Here is an 18992-nt window from a genome sequence, read left to right on the forward strand (position 1 = left end):
TAGCCAAATTCCTCAACAGATAATTTGAAACACATGATGGTAAATATTGTACACCAGGCTGCCCCACACTAAGAACACTAGTGAGAATACAAAAAATAACACTGATGGGTTTTTTTTTTCTTCCACCTTTTTATTTTGTCTCTCTCTCAGTCCTTATGTTGTATTGGCACATAATGTCCCTGCCACAGTCCTATCATCCAGATATGTACCGGTATGCCAAGGCTGTGAGAAAAGTCTGTTGCTTCATCAGTGCAAAATACATCCCATTCTGCTCCTCTCCCAGTTTCCATTTTCTCCTTCTTCACCCTCTAGACCTCTGTCTGGAAGTCTCCCTCCTGGACGTCTAAGGGTAGGTTGACACACTTTTCCCACTCTGCAGGCGTCATCTCCAGTGTGTCCTTGGCGTCAGATTCTAGTACATTCATAGTGGCGTAATTCTGGTACTCGCAGGCTGGATTATAGCTCTCCCATGGGTTCTTCATTGGCAATGTCTTGTCCTGTGAACACGGTCAGTGGGGTGTCATATTAGTGGCATGACATCTTCTGCATCTAAACTGGCGTTTTTACACCTTATTTGTACTTTTCCATTGAAGTCATTCCATTCAATGGCATTATATCAATTTAGAACCACTGTTATATGAAAATATTGCAGTGGAAAGCATCAAATGGCAAAATGTTACTGTGGAGTCATTGCAAAAGCTCTATACAGGCTTCATGTGTGAGTCCTTCATCTGAATGTGCCCACACCAATATTCCTAAATATATTAGAGTAAAGAAATAAAAGAAAAGAAAAAGACACTCCCAGTCAGGGGATATAAATTAGATACTAATATCTGCCGCCAGCTCTGGAATGAATAGGAAGGACTGTGTGAGAGTGTACTGCTGTTGTTATTTTCAATACAAATGAGGTTGCGCCAGTCACTAAGCAACGGGCCTCAAATTACTTTGTGCTGTAGGGGTGACTGAAATGTGAGTGAAAAATAAAATGACACGAAACCAAAATGCTGCTACGTAACACGACATTGTGTAATAGTCTGGCTGTGCTTGGTCACCAGCCCAAATTCTATTTGTTGCATTCAATACAGAAAACATTGCCGCTTCTCTGAGAACATTGGATAAAGCTTGGCTTGTCTGCAGCTCCAGTCAGGTGTGCAGACAGATAGCGGGACATATGATTTGCACCAAGGTCAGACAGAATTTTCAAAACTTGCCTGCATTCTAGTTCCAGGATGACAAAGAAGAAGCCCCGCCCTCCCTCCCTCCCCGACACAGACACCCATCCCCTCGCCCCGAACACATACACACATACAGTTGCAGTAAGGGAATAGTCAATTTAAGGGAATATTTGTATAGATGTTGATTAAATAATCTGCCATGCATTAATGGAAAAATGATGGGATTTCTAAATAGATAAATGTGCATGTAAATAAAAGTGCATTCATGGCCTTGCATTTGAATGGATGCACTCTATTGCAACGCAATTACCGAAGGTCTTTCTTCCCTGGCCTTGTGGAGAAAATGCTTCTGTGCCTTTAAGGAGTGGCTCCCTCGCTCATCTCTCACCAGCTGCTGGCAGGCTCACTATGCATTAGGAGGGTTCACTTTCACAAGAATACTTCAGCTATAGAACCGCTCATTTGCACAAATGCACATTGTGTGTCCTGCACATCTGAGTATTTGGATGTTGCCCTCTTTGATTGGCTGACCACCACCCCCCTTGCTTCCTGTTACTCACCATGCTGCCCATATTTGGTATGTCTCGAAATCGGTCCAGGGTTTGAAATTTCTGATTCAGTTCCTGGAACAGCTCCATGTGTCTTTTCCTGGTGTGCATGACTTTCTGCAATGGCAAGGGTTTTCTCTTTGGTATTAACAGCCAATGATGGTAATGCAACTTCTTTTCCACCCCCTCCAACTCTGATCAGTTTGTTAGGAGGATGGTAGTTTACTTATAGGCCAGCTTTGAAACAAATCTACTGGTCTTTGCATATACTGTATACCGGTAAGTGACTGCCAAAATAAAGGAAACACCGAGATAATTATAATTAGGGTGACACAAACCTGAAACTATTTTAATTTGCAATGGTTCAAGTCTCTGGATTAAGTATAATTTTAAGTGACAATTTACCTCATTAAAATGTTTTTGTTGATTTATAATCAAAACTTGCCACTAATCTTCCATTATAATTGTTGGCATGCTAAATGCAATCCACACCAAAATATCTGCCAGATGTCTCATGTTTCCTTCACTTTGATAGCGTTTACAATATATATGCAATAAAGCCCTGATTTACAATGAAGAGGAAATGCTAAAAGTGGTTTGGATATGTGTGTTTGCAAGCCAATATATAATTATAATCTAAAGCAGTGGTAAAAAATCAGATGTGACATGTGCAAATGACATTCATTTGGAAATCAACATATTGATAATGCATGTAGGAGATGAGGCCAAAATGTCGATGAGAACTGTTGCTCTGTTTGTCAATTGACAGCCTTGCTTTTACCTTAACATCACAGCATGTCAATAAATGTCTTTGAGACAAGGCTGTGTAGCTGCAATTGGCTTAAGAGGCACAACAAATACTAGTAAATCAAATGACAAACACAACTGTAAAAAAAAAATAAGAAAAATGGCTTTCTTTGCATAAAAATCCTCCATGCATGTTTTTTGGAAGGATTCAAAAAAAAATAATTCACGTACCTCAAAGTCCAGATCAGAATATCGTGACTTTCGTCTCTGTGAAAACAAAACATAAATGTTTTAACTTTGAGTCACATGCATTATAAAAAGAAGAGATATTGTGTGTTACAGCTCTGTGCCCGCTGCTCTACATCCACTCAAGCATATGTACCTCTAAGGAGCTCATAGATATTGTCGAGCCTGTCTCACTCCTTGACAGCCCAGCGCTTTCCTCCATCTCAGCGAGGAAGTTCTTAACGGCTGTGCGCGGTTCAAAGGGCAGGTTTTGCATCTGCTCTGGAGCGCTAGGATACTGCTGCTCCAAATTCACATTCATGTGGTCCATGCCTGTCGGGCTGATATTGAAGTCAGGGCTCATCTTGTAATGCATCAGCCTCTCGTGAGAGAGCGTATCCATCGTGATGTTCATCTTGGTGTCGTCTTTAAGGAGGGTGGATGTGCTACACAATCCTGGCACTGACGCTGCGGAGGCACGGGGCATGACGATGTAGTCCGTCTCCATCATCTGGCCCTGTGCCGAGTGGCCTTCCATGTCGTGGTCGCTCTGACGCATGGCATCATCGGTGCACAGGTAAACGGTGCGCCGCATGTCAGCGTTGCTGTCGGCCATGCACTGCTCCTTTAGGTCACCCATTCCCATTGGCATGTGGAGGGCTGACGGCTGTTGGATAATCACTTTGGATATCATGTTGCCCGGCAAAGTGGAGTAGTTGAGTCCCTCGGGGACCTTCTCGTCCTCGTCATCATTGAGAGAAATGCGCGACAGGGTGCCTGTAATGGTGGCAGCGCGACAAGAGCCCATATCCTTGTGGAGTGCTGTGGAGCAGAGTGACAGATTAGTTGGTAATTCTCAGTATTGAAACCATTATATGACTAAAAGAATAAGCGACGTCAAATCAATATAAAACAATTCCCAAAGGATTTTATGCTGCAGGGGAAAACTGTAATGAAAAGACAAGCGCCTGTAAACATGATTAAATCTGATATTACAAAGAACAACAAAATATAGAAAGAGAAAATAACGTGACATTGCTCATTCTCTCCCTGAAATTCACTCTGTGCTATCCCAACCCTCCTGAGACATTGGCGATGACACTGAAAGTTGACTGATGTTCTAGAAGCTTAAAGCTTCACGCTCATAAAATACTGACCACTTATGGAAGCGGCCTGTTGTGTCCCCACCAGAGAATTTTAACATTTGATTTATAAACTATATTCCCTTCACAAAAGGCCTGCAATGAGATCCCAAGGACAACTAATGAGATTTCATACTGGGCTCTTTTGTGTTAATCTAATTTAATGCTCAGGGTGGACGTGGAGGAAACAACAAAGTCTGGTATTCCTGCAGAACGATCCCCTGACTGGAACTTACTTTCATTTACTGTAGGATGACACTGCAGGGTATTGCCTCATCCTCTGATGATAACCATTGCTTGAGTCATGCAAGCAAACATGCACCTCTTTGGCCTCATTCAAAACGGCCCTACAAATTCACCTTTCAGGGGGGCAGAAACGGAGATAGTCATCACGACTCTCTCCTGGTCAATCCGCCCCTACATTGTACATATTATGTGTCTTTTCAATTTATTGTTATTTTGCATCTGTGGAGTAATTTATTTTTATTTTATTGGTATTGTTAAATGTCGATGGTTTATGTACTAAGGACTTTCAACGGAAACAAGACCGCAAGGGCTTTTTTGAAATGCTCCTCTTAGACAGGATGTTTGACTGTATTTGTACTGTAATACATGCTACTGTTTGACTGTACTTGTACTCTAACATTCTATCTAATAAATATATTCATCATCATCAGTCCACAGAGTCTTTTGGAAAGAACCTTTCTGGCTGTCGAGACCGCTGCTTCCATCAGAGTCACTTTATCTTTTGCCCACCTTAGTTTGATAAGATGGCTAAGAGGAGTGTCTCCGGTTGCCTTGGTTATTTCCCATAGTTCCATTTATTATATGTTCTTCATCGGTTTGGAAAAACTTTGAGATAAAGAGATGAAGCTCTGGGCTTCTGTCTGCTGCCACCACTAGTGGAACTGCATAGTCTCCAAGGAGCATTTATTCAAGACCGTTTAATTAAATCATACACTTATCTAGCAATAATTACTGTGGCTCATTTGAATAGATAAGTTTAATGCAGGGGTCTGGACGTAATTTTACTTCTCAATAGAATGATGGCCGGAAATGAAGGAAGAAAATCCTTCTAAAATGAATAAAAAGCATTCAGACCTCTACAATGAGCACATCAAGCAATGCAACTGAATTAGTTTCATGGCAGAAGATGCTGCTTTTAGTCACATTGAATCAAATCCGGAAAATAAAGTTGTTGGAAACTGGATGAAGTAAATATGCAGCAGCTTTCATATAAAGTGCTGCTCTGTTCTCAGTTTAAAGTCAGTGTTTGATAACCTTTCATTGTCATTGGCTTAGTTTGTTTTTGCTTTTTATTGGAGATGCTAATGTAAAAGATCCCATCTAGGTTTTTACCTGATCGACAGGCGATGTCCACGTCTTTCTCGAAGTCCGTCTGTAGACAGAAAACAGTCAAATGGTCAGGATTGTTAAGATGTAAATCCTTGAATAGATCTACTACATATTGCTTTTATGCAAAACCCATGCTCCTCTTTAAAAAACATCGAGACTGAGATAAATGATATATATATATATTTCATCCTAAGCCTTTAGAAAAACACAAACCAGCCATTTTCCCTTTTGCCTCATCCTAACAATATATCACTAAAATCACTATGGGGAGAAAAAAATGCAACTACAGCAGCTGAGATGTATTTTGTGCTTGCTGCTAATGACTGTATTGAACCAGGGGGCATGACACCATTCTGCTATTGCAAAAACAATTTCACGGCGAGGAGTATTAGAATACTAATGGCAGATCATTGTTAAGATGTGCCAGTGGTGGGGTGTTACTAGATGAAAAGAGGGTGTCCCATTCGAAAGGTCAGGTAGGGGAACGGCCCTCTGATACCGCATGAGAGGAAATGAGAGAGATGCATGGAAAATGGGGACAGTGAGTTTAATCAAACATAAATAAAGAATTGCGTTTAGAAAACCAGAGGCCAGTAATACCATCTATCAAAGGGCCAACTCTCCAACATGTGTGTAATTGCTTTGTAAAATTGATGTATGGGAAATTATAAACCCATTAAAAACAATGCCTTAGATTTCAGAGGCCAATTTAAACTAATGATGAGCAGAATAAAACAGCACAAAGAGCTCAAGTTAAATCAAGGTCAGAGGAGAAAAAGTCAGTTTGAATGCGTTTATAAATAACCAGGGACAATGTCTGCTTAAATTATAGAGCATCCAATGGCTGCAAATAACATGCCTACCATTATCTGAGCATGCCCATTAGGGAAGGTTCCTGTTGCATCACCACTGATTGGGTCTTGGCAGTTTCTGAGTCTGCATCTGAAGGCATCCTGGACCTTAAAACAGAAGGTGTCAGTTTGTCATTGTGTCCATTACACTGCATGTCACAAACTACGTTTGAAACTTCATTACTGCATTATTACACTGTTGCCCATAAAGTTGTAATAATTCTTTTTTCAGACACATTCTTCTTTTTAATTCCTATTTATACACCAGTAAACACCTTTCAGCAGGTGCAATTATTACACGCTCAGTCCCAGTGAAATGCATTCCTGCTTAACATCTGTTTGGCTATAAGAGGTAAGACATTCACTGCTTTGTCTTTGTCCTGCCTGTATGCAGTAAGTTCATGTCTTCAGAATTGGCTCTATAATTTCAAAGACGTTCGCCAGGCTATTGCCTTGCCCGATGCAACTGGCATTACATCAAAGAGTTTCTATATTCCAACAGAACAGACACAAACAAGCTAACAGTTTGGATTACCTTGGAAATGCGGTCTGAAAAAAAAGTGTCAAACATCATCAAAAGATTAGTCATTTGAAGGCAAGAAAATCTCCAGAAAGACCACAATTTTTTACCAGACAAGATGATTGGCAATTGATTAATCTGATTAATCCATAGAAATTGGGAGATAACAGCAAACTGTTGTTTGTGGAGAAGTTACCATTGAATCAATGATTCCTGCCAAACTGTAAACTGAACTGTAAATCCTACAGCAAGCTCAGGATCTGACCAAGGAGTGGGGCTGCTTCTTTCTCAATATTAGTTACTGAGTGATATTTTAATAAATAATATTGAACATTCTTATGCGTGAAATCCCCTTGAAATGTTTCCTGTTAAATTGACCAAGGTCAGAAAAATTAAAACAAAGCCTTTAATCCTTTCGTTCAAATAGCCTCAATTTGGCTTAAGCCTGAATGCACAGTCTTCAATGGTCAATTGCAGTTACATTTTCACTGTGATACATCTGGAAGAGTTTGATCGATAACATTTAGCTGTCAAGAATAAATTATATTATCACAATCATTTCATGAGAAGAGGTAAAGATATTTTATTCCAACTTTATGGGCAACGGCGTGTTGAGTATTAAGGGATTTATTTCCGAGTCAACAAACTTCTTTACCTCTCTCCTTAAGATGCAGTGGACCATCACGATGACAAAACCCTGCAGTGAGTCAAAGATGGCAAAGAGGATCTGAAAAAGGATGGAGCGCTTGTCTGTCATGGCGAGCACCGCCGACATCCAGGTCAGAGCCAGCAGTGGCAGGACAACGCAGGAACTCCACAGCGAAGCCCTGGAAGGAGGGATGAAGGAGGGTGCAGAGGAAATAAAAGCCAGCTAACCTGGTGAAGGTGATATGATAAGGTTCTGAGTGAAAAGTAGCATTTCCATATGGGTCTCTCTTTTTTTTTTACTCCACTGACAGCAGAGCCTCAAAGAAGCCTGTAACATGACATGCTTACAATAAAAGGTCCCTATGCTGACCTGATGCATAAGGGGTGCGAGTGTGGACTGTAGTGTGGGCTACATTGTGGAGCTGAACACGCTGTGCATGCAGAAACTCCCCGTTGCATCGTCTCATTGATTCAGACACTGACAAGCACTTACATTGCATTGCTAGCTGTAGTTGCTGATAAAGCAGTTGTTGATACAACGCCACATTTGGCACACTTGAGAGTTAATCCTGTATGCGGCTCACTCATTTGTCTGTGGGACACAGAGACAACAGCATGACAAACAACACAAACAGCCACTCCTCCGACTTGAAATCCTCCCCTGTCACATTAGCTACAGCAGACACAGCTAGTGGGTGGGCGATTTAACTGATTTCCACAGTGGACTGATTCTGCCAAAGAAGTGCAGAGCCATGACGGTCCCGAGAGAGTTATGACCCCCTTTATGTTTGTGCTTTTCATTTCCCCTTTTAACAGCAATAAAAAAGGAGGTCTGAATCTTCACATGTACAAAATAAATATATCAGATTACATTTGTAATTTTGCATGAAGGTAAAGAAGAAATTGGAGGTACTAACAAGGACGTGCTGTCATACCCTGCGCGGTGCTTCAGCTTCTTTTCCAGTATGCCATCTCTGGACACTAGTTTATTAAACACCAAGATACCGATCACCATGTTCACCTGTGAAGAGGAAGGGGAAAGGAATATTAGCCTCTGAGATTATGTCCAAACAAATGTGGAATCGTATCTTTAATTTCCCATCTTGACATTCAACAGCGCAAAGGCAGCTGGGATTTAATGTTGTTACCCTGGGGGGAGGCAGAGGGATTTCTTTTCTCTTCTTGATTTTCCCATGTGCTGAGCTTTGACCTCTAGCATATATTGTCTGCACATCTGTGACATTCCAGCCAATGGATGAGGCATGCCCTGGATGCTCAGTCCAGCATGGCAGCCTTAAGAAAAGCTCTGCCTGACAAGAAAAACATCTCGAAGGCACCTTCCCCTATTCTTAGCCCAACAGAAAATAGAGGCAGATTTAGCTGGGAAACAGATGATTTCAAATATGCATTCTCTATTTGAAATGCCTCTAGCTGAGATAAAGAGTTCATTATGTATTTATAGAAATACATTTGGGGAAATTCTTATTCAATGAGCTTTGTTAGCAGGAGACGTTTCATTATGATGTCACAGTATCAAGGCGTGATAACCGCTGTCTGCTGTTCCATCTCGCTGCAGAGGCTTGTTCTTGCCATTTTTCCAAAGAATAGTTTCCATTCCTCTGAGGTTCATCACGAAAGAGAACCACAGCGGGACGAGATGGCAAGTCAGACCCCGACGTTTAGTCACATTTTAAGAGGAATATCTCAATCTACTTTATTGCAAATCCCACCACAGATCAGCGGTTTTACAGTGGGGGACATTCGCCGTCAGCTGAGACACACTTAGGGATTTGCATACTCAAATTTATTTTGTGCATTTTCATTTTAAAACCAAGAGAATGCAAATAAAATTCCCCAGTATATGAGATATAAAAATATTTTCTGGTCTCAAGCTGGTAGGTGCACCCTTCCATTAAATACAAGAGAACCACCTGAGTTCATTACTTTGACTTTGAAATCTGACTGTTCCTTCTTGTCAGGTGTTTAAATTTTAGCATCCTATCGCGTTTTAGTATAGTGCAGTTGTACTAAACCGATGCTATATCATCTCTAAAGCATCATTATATTTGTTTGCTCCTTTTAATTTTATTTGACCATCTTTATGTTCAAGAGTAGACTAAAGAATGTCCCTGCTTCTGTGCTCTCTGTCTCTCTATCACTATCTCTCCCTCTTTGTTTTTGACTCTCATCCTACCTGTCCTTGTCTCTTGCTCCCCCTGATCTGTCATTGTCTCTCTGTCTTTCTACCTCTCTCTCATTCTCAACCCAACCGGTCAAGACAGAATGCTGCCCGCTATGAGCCTTAGGTTCTGTTAATTATTGTGAAGCTGCAAAATTTGGGGACTTAACTGCATTTTGATATTAGCTAAAGTAAATTTAACAACTATAGATTATAGAAATGTCAACACCTGCACATTTCTTAAATGCCTCAAGTATTTTTTTCACTTTAAATTTTTAAATGTCCTTTTACCTCCTATCCTCAGCAGTTAAAAAAAAACTGATGTCTGAACATACCAGAACAACAGCAGCTGCAGGTCCGACAAAGGCATACAGGAGACCACCCTCTAAAGACAGCCAACAGCTGCAGGGGGGAAGCAGGAGAAAACAGGTAACTGTTAAAACAAAGACATTAACTTCCAAGTTAATGGTGCACACCAGCAAACAATTGTATTTTCCTCAACTGTCAGGGGAGGAGTGCCATATGCTGTAACTCTATTTCCAAAGTTTTACAGGGTAATAAAATGCTAAAGAGATTTTAAGCAGTGTTTATGCATTTGGTTTCCAGCAGGGATTCAACTCACACAAAATTGGCGTCTAGCCGTGTTATTTTGAAATTTGATTGGTTTCAGGGAACTTTGGTTATGGCACGATTTAGGATTGGTATAAGCCACTGAAGAAGCACTTAATCATTGCTCTTAAATATCATCAATATCCTATTGTGTGCACAGAATAATGGATTGGCTCCAGTATAAGTGTCATCCTTACAAATGTTCTGCATTTCTATTCTTTCTTTCACTGTAAAACAATGAAAATGTTTATTTTAGATGTGACTGTGTCACGCCGGATGGTCCAAAGGTTTGCGCAGCAGACTCCCACTCATATGAGCCATGTTTGTGTCCCGAACGTGACGTCTTTATATAATATGAAGAACTTAAAAAATATTTAAGTATTTTTTTGTGGTATTTTGTGAAATATACCACAAATACCACAAATGTATTCAACAAATAAAAATAAACTTACTATAAAGGTGTCCCATATCCCTTTGTTTTGGTGAATCCCATTGAAACTGCAACCACTAAAGCTGGCAATCCTAAAAAAACAGAAACAAATCAATAGTCATTTGATCTCCTCTATTTTAGACCTGACAGCGCAAGTTCTCCTCAGTGCAGAAAATATCAGCATCACAGTGCAGCCAGACTCCATGAAGCCACAATGTGAGTGTGAGATAATCACACAGTCCATTTACAGCGTTCTATGAAGCTGAAGAAGCAGCCTGTTCTGTCTTGATAAAATGACAACAGTGCATCAAATGCAGGAACCTATACATATAAAATGTCATTGTTGAAATTCACCCCGCCCTTTAAAACTTTTACATGAAGGGATTTATTTTTTGTTGCTGTATGGCTCTTCATCACAGATTGGTGCAATGAGTCGATCTTTACTGCTGTGTGCTCAGAATATTAATGATTTTGCTTTCAGGCCAACGCAAGCAGGTGCGATTGGAGGCAAATTCAAAATATCCTTCTTTGGACATGCCACCGCCCCCCGGCGCTCTGATTGGCTGGGCACGACGATGCCCTGTCAATCATTATTTCTTCTAACTGTCCAATGTTTCCACATGTAGGGTAGGTGAGGTAACTTGAATTTGCTCAAAATTATTCTCATATACTTTTTGTAATTCAGAGTGTCATTCATTGATTAGAATAAGTAGTCAGAGGCTGTTGATTCATCAAAACTGTTCATGAATGAATGAGTGCTAACATCCATCCATCCATCCTTCTTCTTGTAGCTGAGATCTCTCATCTATAGCCCCTTTTCCGCTTTGCGAGTCACAGGAGTTGCTGGAGCCTATCCCAGCTTGCTATGGGCGAGAGGCGGGGTACCCGAATGCGTCGCCGGCGCATCCCAGGGAGTGTGTGACACGAGCCATTTTAAACAGCTATTCATCTATTCCACTCTATTCATCATCTTGAGCACTTTGCTCCTCAAAAACTAGCAGTTGTCTCCGACTCCTTTCTGCAGCAATAGAGCACAGAGACTCTTTTAGCTATTGGTGGTGGGATGACCTACCTACAATGGTCCTGTTCATATCAGCTATACCTTCATTCAGAAACCTGTTTATTTGGTTCATTTATGCAAATCATAAATTAGGATTGCAAGAAATACTAGTGATAGATGTAATAATTGGCTCTTTTACTTAAAAAATAGTTTTTCCTGTTATTATAATGGAAACTATATGATTATAATCTCTTTTGTCATTAGAACCCACAGTAGTATATTACTTTAAACACAAATAAGTGATGATATCATCAAACAGTAGGCTAACTATAGTTCAGTGACTGGATTGCTAGCAATAGCTACATTCACATTAGTATCATTCACCAGAACAGCTGGTGCATCTAAAAAAAACTTTATGAGAAATGTCATGGAAAGCCAGTCAGGACCGGTGTAGGACATAATCATCACGTCGCCATGATGCGATCTGCTTGTGCTTCCTGGAGGCACATGACAAACACCTTGTAGTCATGCAGGGCATGTCTGCAGTGTTGAAGAAGTAAATTGTACACAAGCATGTCAGGATCCATGACGCAGGAGACGCTGCACTCCAAACAGGACGAATGAATATATATAATTTTATTGTAAAACAGCGCTTGTCATTTTTTCCCCTTTGCAGCAGCAAGCAGCACTGCTGCAATGACTAAGAGTGCCTTGTTTGTTGCTAGGTAACACGAAGAATGAGTGTGGGCTCTTTCATAATCAAATTGATTTTGTTTAAAGCAGAGATCTAGTAGTCTGTGAGAAGGAACCTTTTAGAAGCAGATTCAGATAAACATTGATTGATTGATTGATTGATTGAAGTTTGGTTATTTCGAGCATTCACAAACAAAATAATACATGCGAGTAAAGAAATTCCAAATCATACATTCACACTCGAAAAGGAGTGGGAAGAAGAAAAAACTTAGTTAATCCCAACCCCATTCTCATCATCAATAACTTAACATTAACATTTTAAACACTCACTCCTGTCCTTCGAATTCAAAATAAATGTTTTTTTTTCTTTGCAGTCTAAATCATCTTTATCAGACATGAGGTCAGCTCTCCAGCCTGCTACTGGAGAGCTGCCCCCCCCTCCCACCCCACCCCAGGCTAGCCCATTTAGCGAGCCCCTCAGGGTTTGACTTTAGCACAAAAGCACTGTAACAAAGAGCCTGGCAGCACGACGATCTTGCTGCCTCACAGAGCATGAGATCAGTGAAAAGAGGGAGAGGGGCAACAAATAAATAGATGCACTGTTAAAGTACCACCTTGCATGGAGACCATGGTTCTAACTCACCCCAGCCCAGACATAGAAAGCGCTTGCGGATGAGCCTGGTCCGGACCTTTCCCGTCACGGCCATGTAGGATTGCCATGCCTCTGTGAGGACCCAGCAGAACGATGCCAGGAAGAAGAAGTGCAGAAAGGCTGTTGTCATGACACAGACCCCCTGTAGATGGAAGTGCAAACGGTCAGAGAGAGACATATATACGTGGAGGGGTGTCAGTCGCTCAACCACAATTAACTGTACAGCAAGATTGCTTATTATTATTTACTTATGTCCTTGAATTATTCTTGAAGCACAGACAATATTCGTGTGTCCAGACCATCCACTGATGCGCAGCAAATGAAAAAGAGCGTCTTTTACAACTGCAGTAACAGAGGGAGTCACTGTAGTAATGATCACAGACGCTGACGCAGAAAGCCACGGCAAAGCGTTCGCCTCTGCTATCCCACATTAGTATGCTGGGGGAATCCACCTGGAGGCATGTGTGTTGATGTCAGCTGTTCCACACAGACAGAAGGGGAATGATCCACAACACTGCCTAACCAATACAGGAAGCCCATGTCGGAGGTAGCAGATTGCATTCAGGCTCGGTAATCTACCGGCTCTTTTCGGCTTTGTTAGCGCCTCCATCTTTGTTTCACCCAGAGACACGTTTGCGAGACGATTAAGCGATAAATAGGTAGACTTAGGAATCCTGCCATTCTGTGAAGACATTAAACTGGTTTCCATTGTGAAGGTGTGGCAATCTGAGCAGTGCTTCATAAAGAGGGAGAAACTGAAGAGCACCATCTTGTCCCAGGGCGTCTCCACCATGCTGCGAGGGCTCCCGTACTCTTTATGCTCCCCCCACTGAGATAACTATGCTAAATCCATCTGTCACCTGTGGTGTTCATGAGTGTTGCACAAGACAGTAATCCTGCATGAGCCGTGGGGAATTCTGTTTATTACACTACATTATTACACTAAGGAGGGCAGATCATGATGTCAATGTAGATTCTGGTATAAAATATTTATATTTATGTTTCACGAGAACTATTAGAATTTGTGTAGGGTACATCCTGGCGCAGTACTCATGTTAAACCACAAAATGCCTAATGTCTAAGTTACTTAAATGTGAGGTGCGTCACTATATTTGTCAGGGATTTTGATTTTTTCATTCCTCAGAGAATGATCTATAAAGAGAAAGAAAGAGTTGTCCCTCTTGCTAAAATTGATCAAATACACTAATACAGTACATGATATAGTTTCCGGTGCAAATCGGTAACATGATTGTGCAACACAGAATTGGAAGCAAAGTTATGCAGTTATTTCAATATATCATTTATCAGCTCTTTGCTCATAACTAGATTTAAGTAGGTCAGTTCCATAGATAATGTGTTTTATATAAAAAACACAAGAATGTATTTTTACTCAACAGCCTCAAGATGACTCAGCTGCTTAATGACAAGAGCCTCTAGTACATTGTAGGGACCTTTTAGCTGCTCATTCTTAATGGGCAAAGGCCTCCAATTCTGCCGAGGTGCTCGGTTTAGGCACCGCAAACATGCACCTTCTTCAAATCCCAGCAGAGAGATTGTCTGGGAGCTTCAAGTCAGGGATGGTGGCGGCGACTCTGTAATGAACTAGAGCTTCTTAGGCCAAGCTGTGGTGAACTTTGAAGCAACGTTTCTGATTTGCAAATGTAAACTCTAACACAGGATGTTATTCAGGACATCGAATCAGTTGACATTGCAAATAGTCTTTTGTGTGGGGGGAAAAAAGTTTGTGTTCTACTGAGCTATTCAACCTTCTTCCCGCTGCTATTTTTTTTATTTAACAAAATAAAATTTACATTCTGCTCAGTCAGTTAACATATTTGTAGTTTTCTGATACTTTTTGATACAAATACAACAACTTCCTCCTGAAATGTAAATGTTTCTTCCTAAATCTAAATTGTGCTCATAGCGAGAGTCAGCTTGTTTTATGTTAGATCAATAAAGTAAAAAATATCAGTAGTACTTCACTGTATAAATTAGGCTAATTGGTTTATTTACATCTCATAAGAGAAGCCTTCAATATACAAATATCCTGCAGGAAAAGGTAAAAAAAATGCCCTCATATTTAGTGATGATAAGTATCGGTACTAGAATTGCCCATAGCTGCTTTCATAAAAAACTGGTTGGAGTTACACATGAGGCCGGTTCAAGAGTTGCTGTTGCTAAAGAGTTAATGAAAGGTGCTGAAAATAGAGCCTCGTTTGTTGGAAACAGGTCGCACACGACTGCTCTGTTTCTCAGTTCACCTGGGTTCGTGTAACCATCTGGCCTCATTAGTCTTTGCATATAAAACTGTTCATTTAAACAGAGACAAAGAGACAATATGTGGAAACCACAGCAGCCCCGGTCACACAAAACAAAAAAAAAACACACACGGCTGAAGCCTAGAGTTCACACTGCCCTTTAGAAAGGCAAATGGCGAGAGAGCGCACTGTGTCAGTATCCATGGAAACAGAGGAAGGAACCCCATTGAAGTACAGTATTACAGAGCTGATCAACATGAAGGTAAGAGTAGTGACTGATGGGAAATATTTCAAGTTGGTTCAATGCTGGCACATTAATATCAGGATAATTTGCTGTGGTCTGCCTAAACTCTGGGAGGCTCGATGCTCGCTCAGGTGTGAAGAACTGAAAGCGTGGTTGCGAGTATTTTTGCTATTTGTTTTACGTTGCAATGACTCAAATGGAATAAGGGGAGCTGCATATATTGTTGAAATGACACATAAAAAGGATTTTATGACATGTAGAAATTCCTATTCGTAATTGGATTAAATTAATGTTGACTTGATGATTAAACTTTTATTTTCTTCTCTGAGCTCTGGGCTTTGTATTTACTAAACTTTATATGCATTATTTATACTTTCAGTCCAGTTAACAGGATAACTTTTCCCAAATATAAAGCACGTCAAGGAGATCTGAGAATTAGGTTGCATATATCTTCTTGTTATTCCTTTTCTTAAAACTCATCAAAAGACTTTGACCAATTCTATTATTCTGACCAAGTACTACCGTAACATATGGCAAGGCCGAATTTACTGATATCATGGGAACTAAATGTAAAATTTAATTTAAGAAGATTTTACAAGCGCTTCATTTTTGATCTGCATGATTGGTTTTGGATAAGATGCCAGCTTTGATGAGCCATCTGTGCTGATGCGCGACACGCAGTGTTTTAATACAGGTCGATAATCATCAATCTCGCGACGCGTCAGGAGGTTTACACGCTAAACCTACAGGCAGTTTGTCTGAAGAAGTGCTTCAGCTCACACGATTAACCGGCTGTGACACTCGTTTCATGAAAAGCAAACCAGCTTCTGTTGATGATTTAATTGTCTCTCGATAGTGTCAGGAAGGGTAAACAAAAAAAAAAGCCTTTAGACTTCTATCCACTCAGTATTTAATACATTGTCGCCCATTAGAGGAAACTGTCATAGGTTCTTCCCCGGTGAGACCAGCAATGTCTGCGTCATCTTCTCTTTTTCTGTACGCCTAAAAACCAACGAGGGCAGAAGACAAAAGAAAAGCACAAAGGTGACTAACTGACCTCCTGCTACAAGAGGACACCTCCACACCAAAGAAATGATCTCTATCAGACAATGAACGAGTCTGAACCCACAAACAGTGGCGCCAATTATATGCTCTTCTTGCGAGAGATGCCGGGAAAAACAAGTAAGGCAGTGTCAGGCAGCACGGCAATTAAACCCATACAGGGGCTCTGTTTTCTCCTCTTGCTCGCCCACCCCTCAAACACTGACTTCTCCAGTATGCTTGATCCAAACGAGTGAATTATTTCTCATATATTTCTTTACAACGGAGACGTAGTCAAGAGAAGTAAGGGGCGACAGCTGTAAAATGTGAACTTTCATTCTCAGCTTTAGAATTTAAACCAGCGCTAACTTGGTTTCCGTGCAGGACGATGGACGCCAGAAGGGACGGTTTGCTTTTACGTCGTCTAATCAAAGCTTACAAACTGTGTTCATTGAGTGTGTGCAAATACGCAGAATTCTGGTTTAGCTATTGAAAATATTTTAGTAGAATTTCAATGTCTTATTTTACATGGTTAATGTTTGTTTCTTGCTCATGAGGACAAGATTTAAAAAAGGGAACCACAACTTTATCATTCTTATGCAATTAATGAGAAGCAACATTTGATGCTACCATGTTTTAAGCATCTATAATGGATGAAATGAATCACTAGCATTGCATCGATTGTGTTTTTGGTGACAAGCTATACACAAAAACAGTTACATAATTATACAACTAAAGGCAGTAGAGCAGCATTAGCACCTATCTGGAGCTGTGCACATCACCTGATGTTTTACCTTTATTTTTATCTTTACCAACTCCTGAAACAAAAGCAAAATGCTCGCTTATTGTCTCCAGTTATCGTATGGCTGTGTTTGTCTGTGATTTGGTAATAGACCCACAAAGGGAAAGCTTCACAAAGCCAATGAGTTGAAAAAAGATAAAACCTTTTATTTAAAGTGTGTTTGTAATACCAACGCATTTTATGGTATTTCACCGATGCACTAAAAGACTGATGAAGTCACAGCAGCAACAGACCACGACATGTACACTGATAATATCACAGCGAGTAGAACTTCAGCTGTGTCCGTCTTCCATGGAATTGTCTAGTGTTAATATTCATTCATTCATTTTCTTAACCGCTTGATCCAATCCGTGTTGCGGGATCTACTGGAGCCTATCCCAGCGGTCTACAGGCAAGAGGCGGGGTACACCCTGGACAAGCCACCAGTTCATCGCAGGGCCACACATAGACATACACGCACATGCACACACACACACACACACACACACACTTACGGACAACTTAGTGCAAGCAATTCACTTAAACTGCATGTTTTTGGAGATGGACAGAAACCAGAGAACCCGGAGAGAACTCACACAGACATTCAAACTCCTCACAGAAAGGCCACAAGTCGGATTCGACATTCTTGCTGTGAGGCAACAGCGCTTACCACTGCGCCAGCATGCTACCCCCCGTGTTAACATATTTTAATATATTGTTTTGAGATTCTTCAAAGCTCGCCATCAGAACGATGGCGAGCTTTGTTGTACTCAGAATCTCTCAGTGGGGGTTCAGCGGGCTTTAGAACGCCTTGCTATGTCAAACATACCTCACTGTATAAGGTTTGTTAAATCCAGCAGAGAAATGCTGAAATGACATCTTCAGCTCTTTGCAAATCAGAGACAGATCTTATTAGGGGCACGCCAGAGGAGCATTCTGTTGAGTGGTGGTCCTCATAATCAAGACTGGAGATAAATGGAGCGCTGATTACATCTGACAAGCTTTCAATCAGCGTTCAATGCTCTCCCATGAGCAGGATATAGAATGAGAACATATTCATTTATTAAGGATAATAATAGAAGAGAATATGGGGGATTAAGAAATTTTCAAATGTTTGAGTTGGTGCATTTTGTCCATGTTTAATCTGTAGTGTCACTGAATCAATGCATCTTTAGTTTATGCTTTTTCTTTTTGTTCATTTATTCATTATTAATGATCCAATTTTCATGAGCTCAGAAAAAATTAATGGAGGAACGGCTTGATTAATGAGCGGCGCCTGATCCAATGTGAGCCCCTAAATGCTTGCAGGGCCATCTGCTCTAAGAGCAAATCATACATGTAAGCACAGTGAAAGCAGCCGTGATGCACAGCAGCAGCAGCAGTGGCAGCATTGGCGTTTCTGATGCCTCCATAGACAGGAAGCGTCATTCTAAAGGATTGTTAGCTCTCTTATATATTCAGTTGAGTACCATTAAAACACATCCACTGTATTATAACACAGTGGGTCATAATAGAGTGAGAAAAAAATACAATATGTTCCTTTTAAAAAAGGCAAAGGTCCAGTGAGAATGACGTGGCTTGATAAAATGGACAATGTGGCATTCTGTTGAGCTGCCAAATTATTGAGCAGGCCGTCCGAGTGGGCAGCTTGTAAATCCCAAATACAGTTTGCCAACCAATCTCATACATTAGCCACTTGTTTACTGGACTGTTATGAAACCAAGGAAGTGATACATATTTATTTAATGCACTTAACCCTTTGAATTCTAATGACTTGATTTGGACTACAGCGCTCCCTGTCATCTGAACATAAACTTTCAGTCATTTCAGTAAAAGTTGCGTTGCTGAGTAATCTAAGTAAAAGTCTGTCTCCCATCCTCCCTTTACTTCATT

General features: G+C 40.7%; 1 protein-coding gene across 1 annotated transcript in view; it reads right to left on the reverse strand.

Annotated features, from left to right (window-relative positions):
* Positions 1-308: 308 nt before the first annotated feature.
* adgrb3 (adhesion G protein-coupled receptor B3) overlaps positions 309-18992 on the reverse strand; it is a 91323-nt gene continuing 72639 nt past the window's right edge. Inside the window, exons 19-30 of the mRNA XM_068758676.1 lie at positions 12767-12917; positions 10453-10522; positions 9727-9793; positions 8148-8233; positions 7706-7804; positions 7220-7391; positions 6057-6152; positions 5197-5236; positions 2853-3517; positions 2702-2737; positions 1736-1840; positions 309-497 (exon numbers count right to left, since the gene is read on the reverse strand). Coding sequence (XP_068614777.1) covers positions 309-497; positions 1736-1840; positions 2702-2737; positions 2853-3517; positions 5197-5236; positions 6057-6152; positions 7220-7391; positions 7706-7804; positions 8148-8233; positions 9727-9793; positions 10453-10522; positions 12767-12917 — 1776 coding nt within the window. The remainder of the gene's footprint in view (positions 498-1735; positions 1841-2701; positions 2738-2852; positions 3518-5196; positions 5237-6056; positions 6153-7219; positions 7392-7705; positions 7805-8147; positions 8234-9726; positions 9794-10452; positions 10523-12766; positions 12918-18992) is intronic.

This window comes from Brachionichthys hirsutus, unplaced genomic scaffold (genome assembly GCF_040956055.1).
Source record: "Brachionichthys hirsutus isolate HB-005 unplaced genomic scaffold, CSIRO-AGI_Bhir_v1 contig_795, whole genome shotgun sequence".
Taxonomy (NCBI): Eukaryota; Metazoa; Chordata; class Actinopteri; order Lophiiformes; family Brachionichthyidae; genus Brachionichthys; species Brachionichthys hirsutus.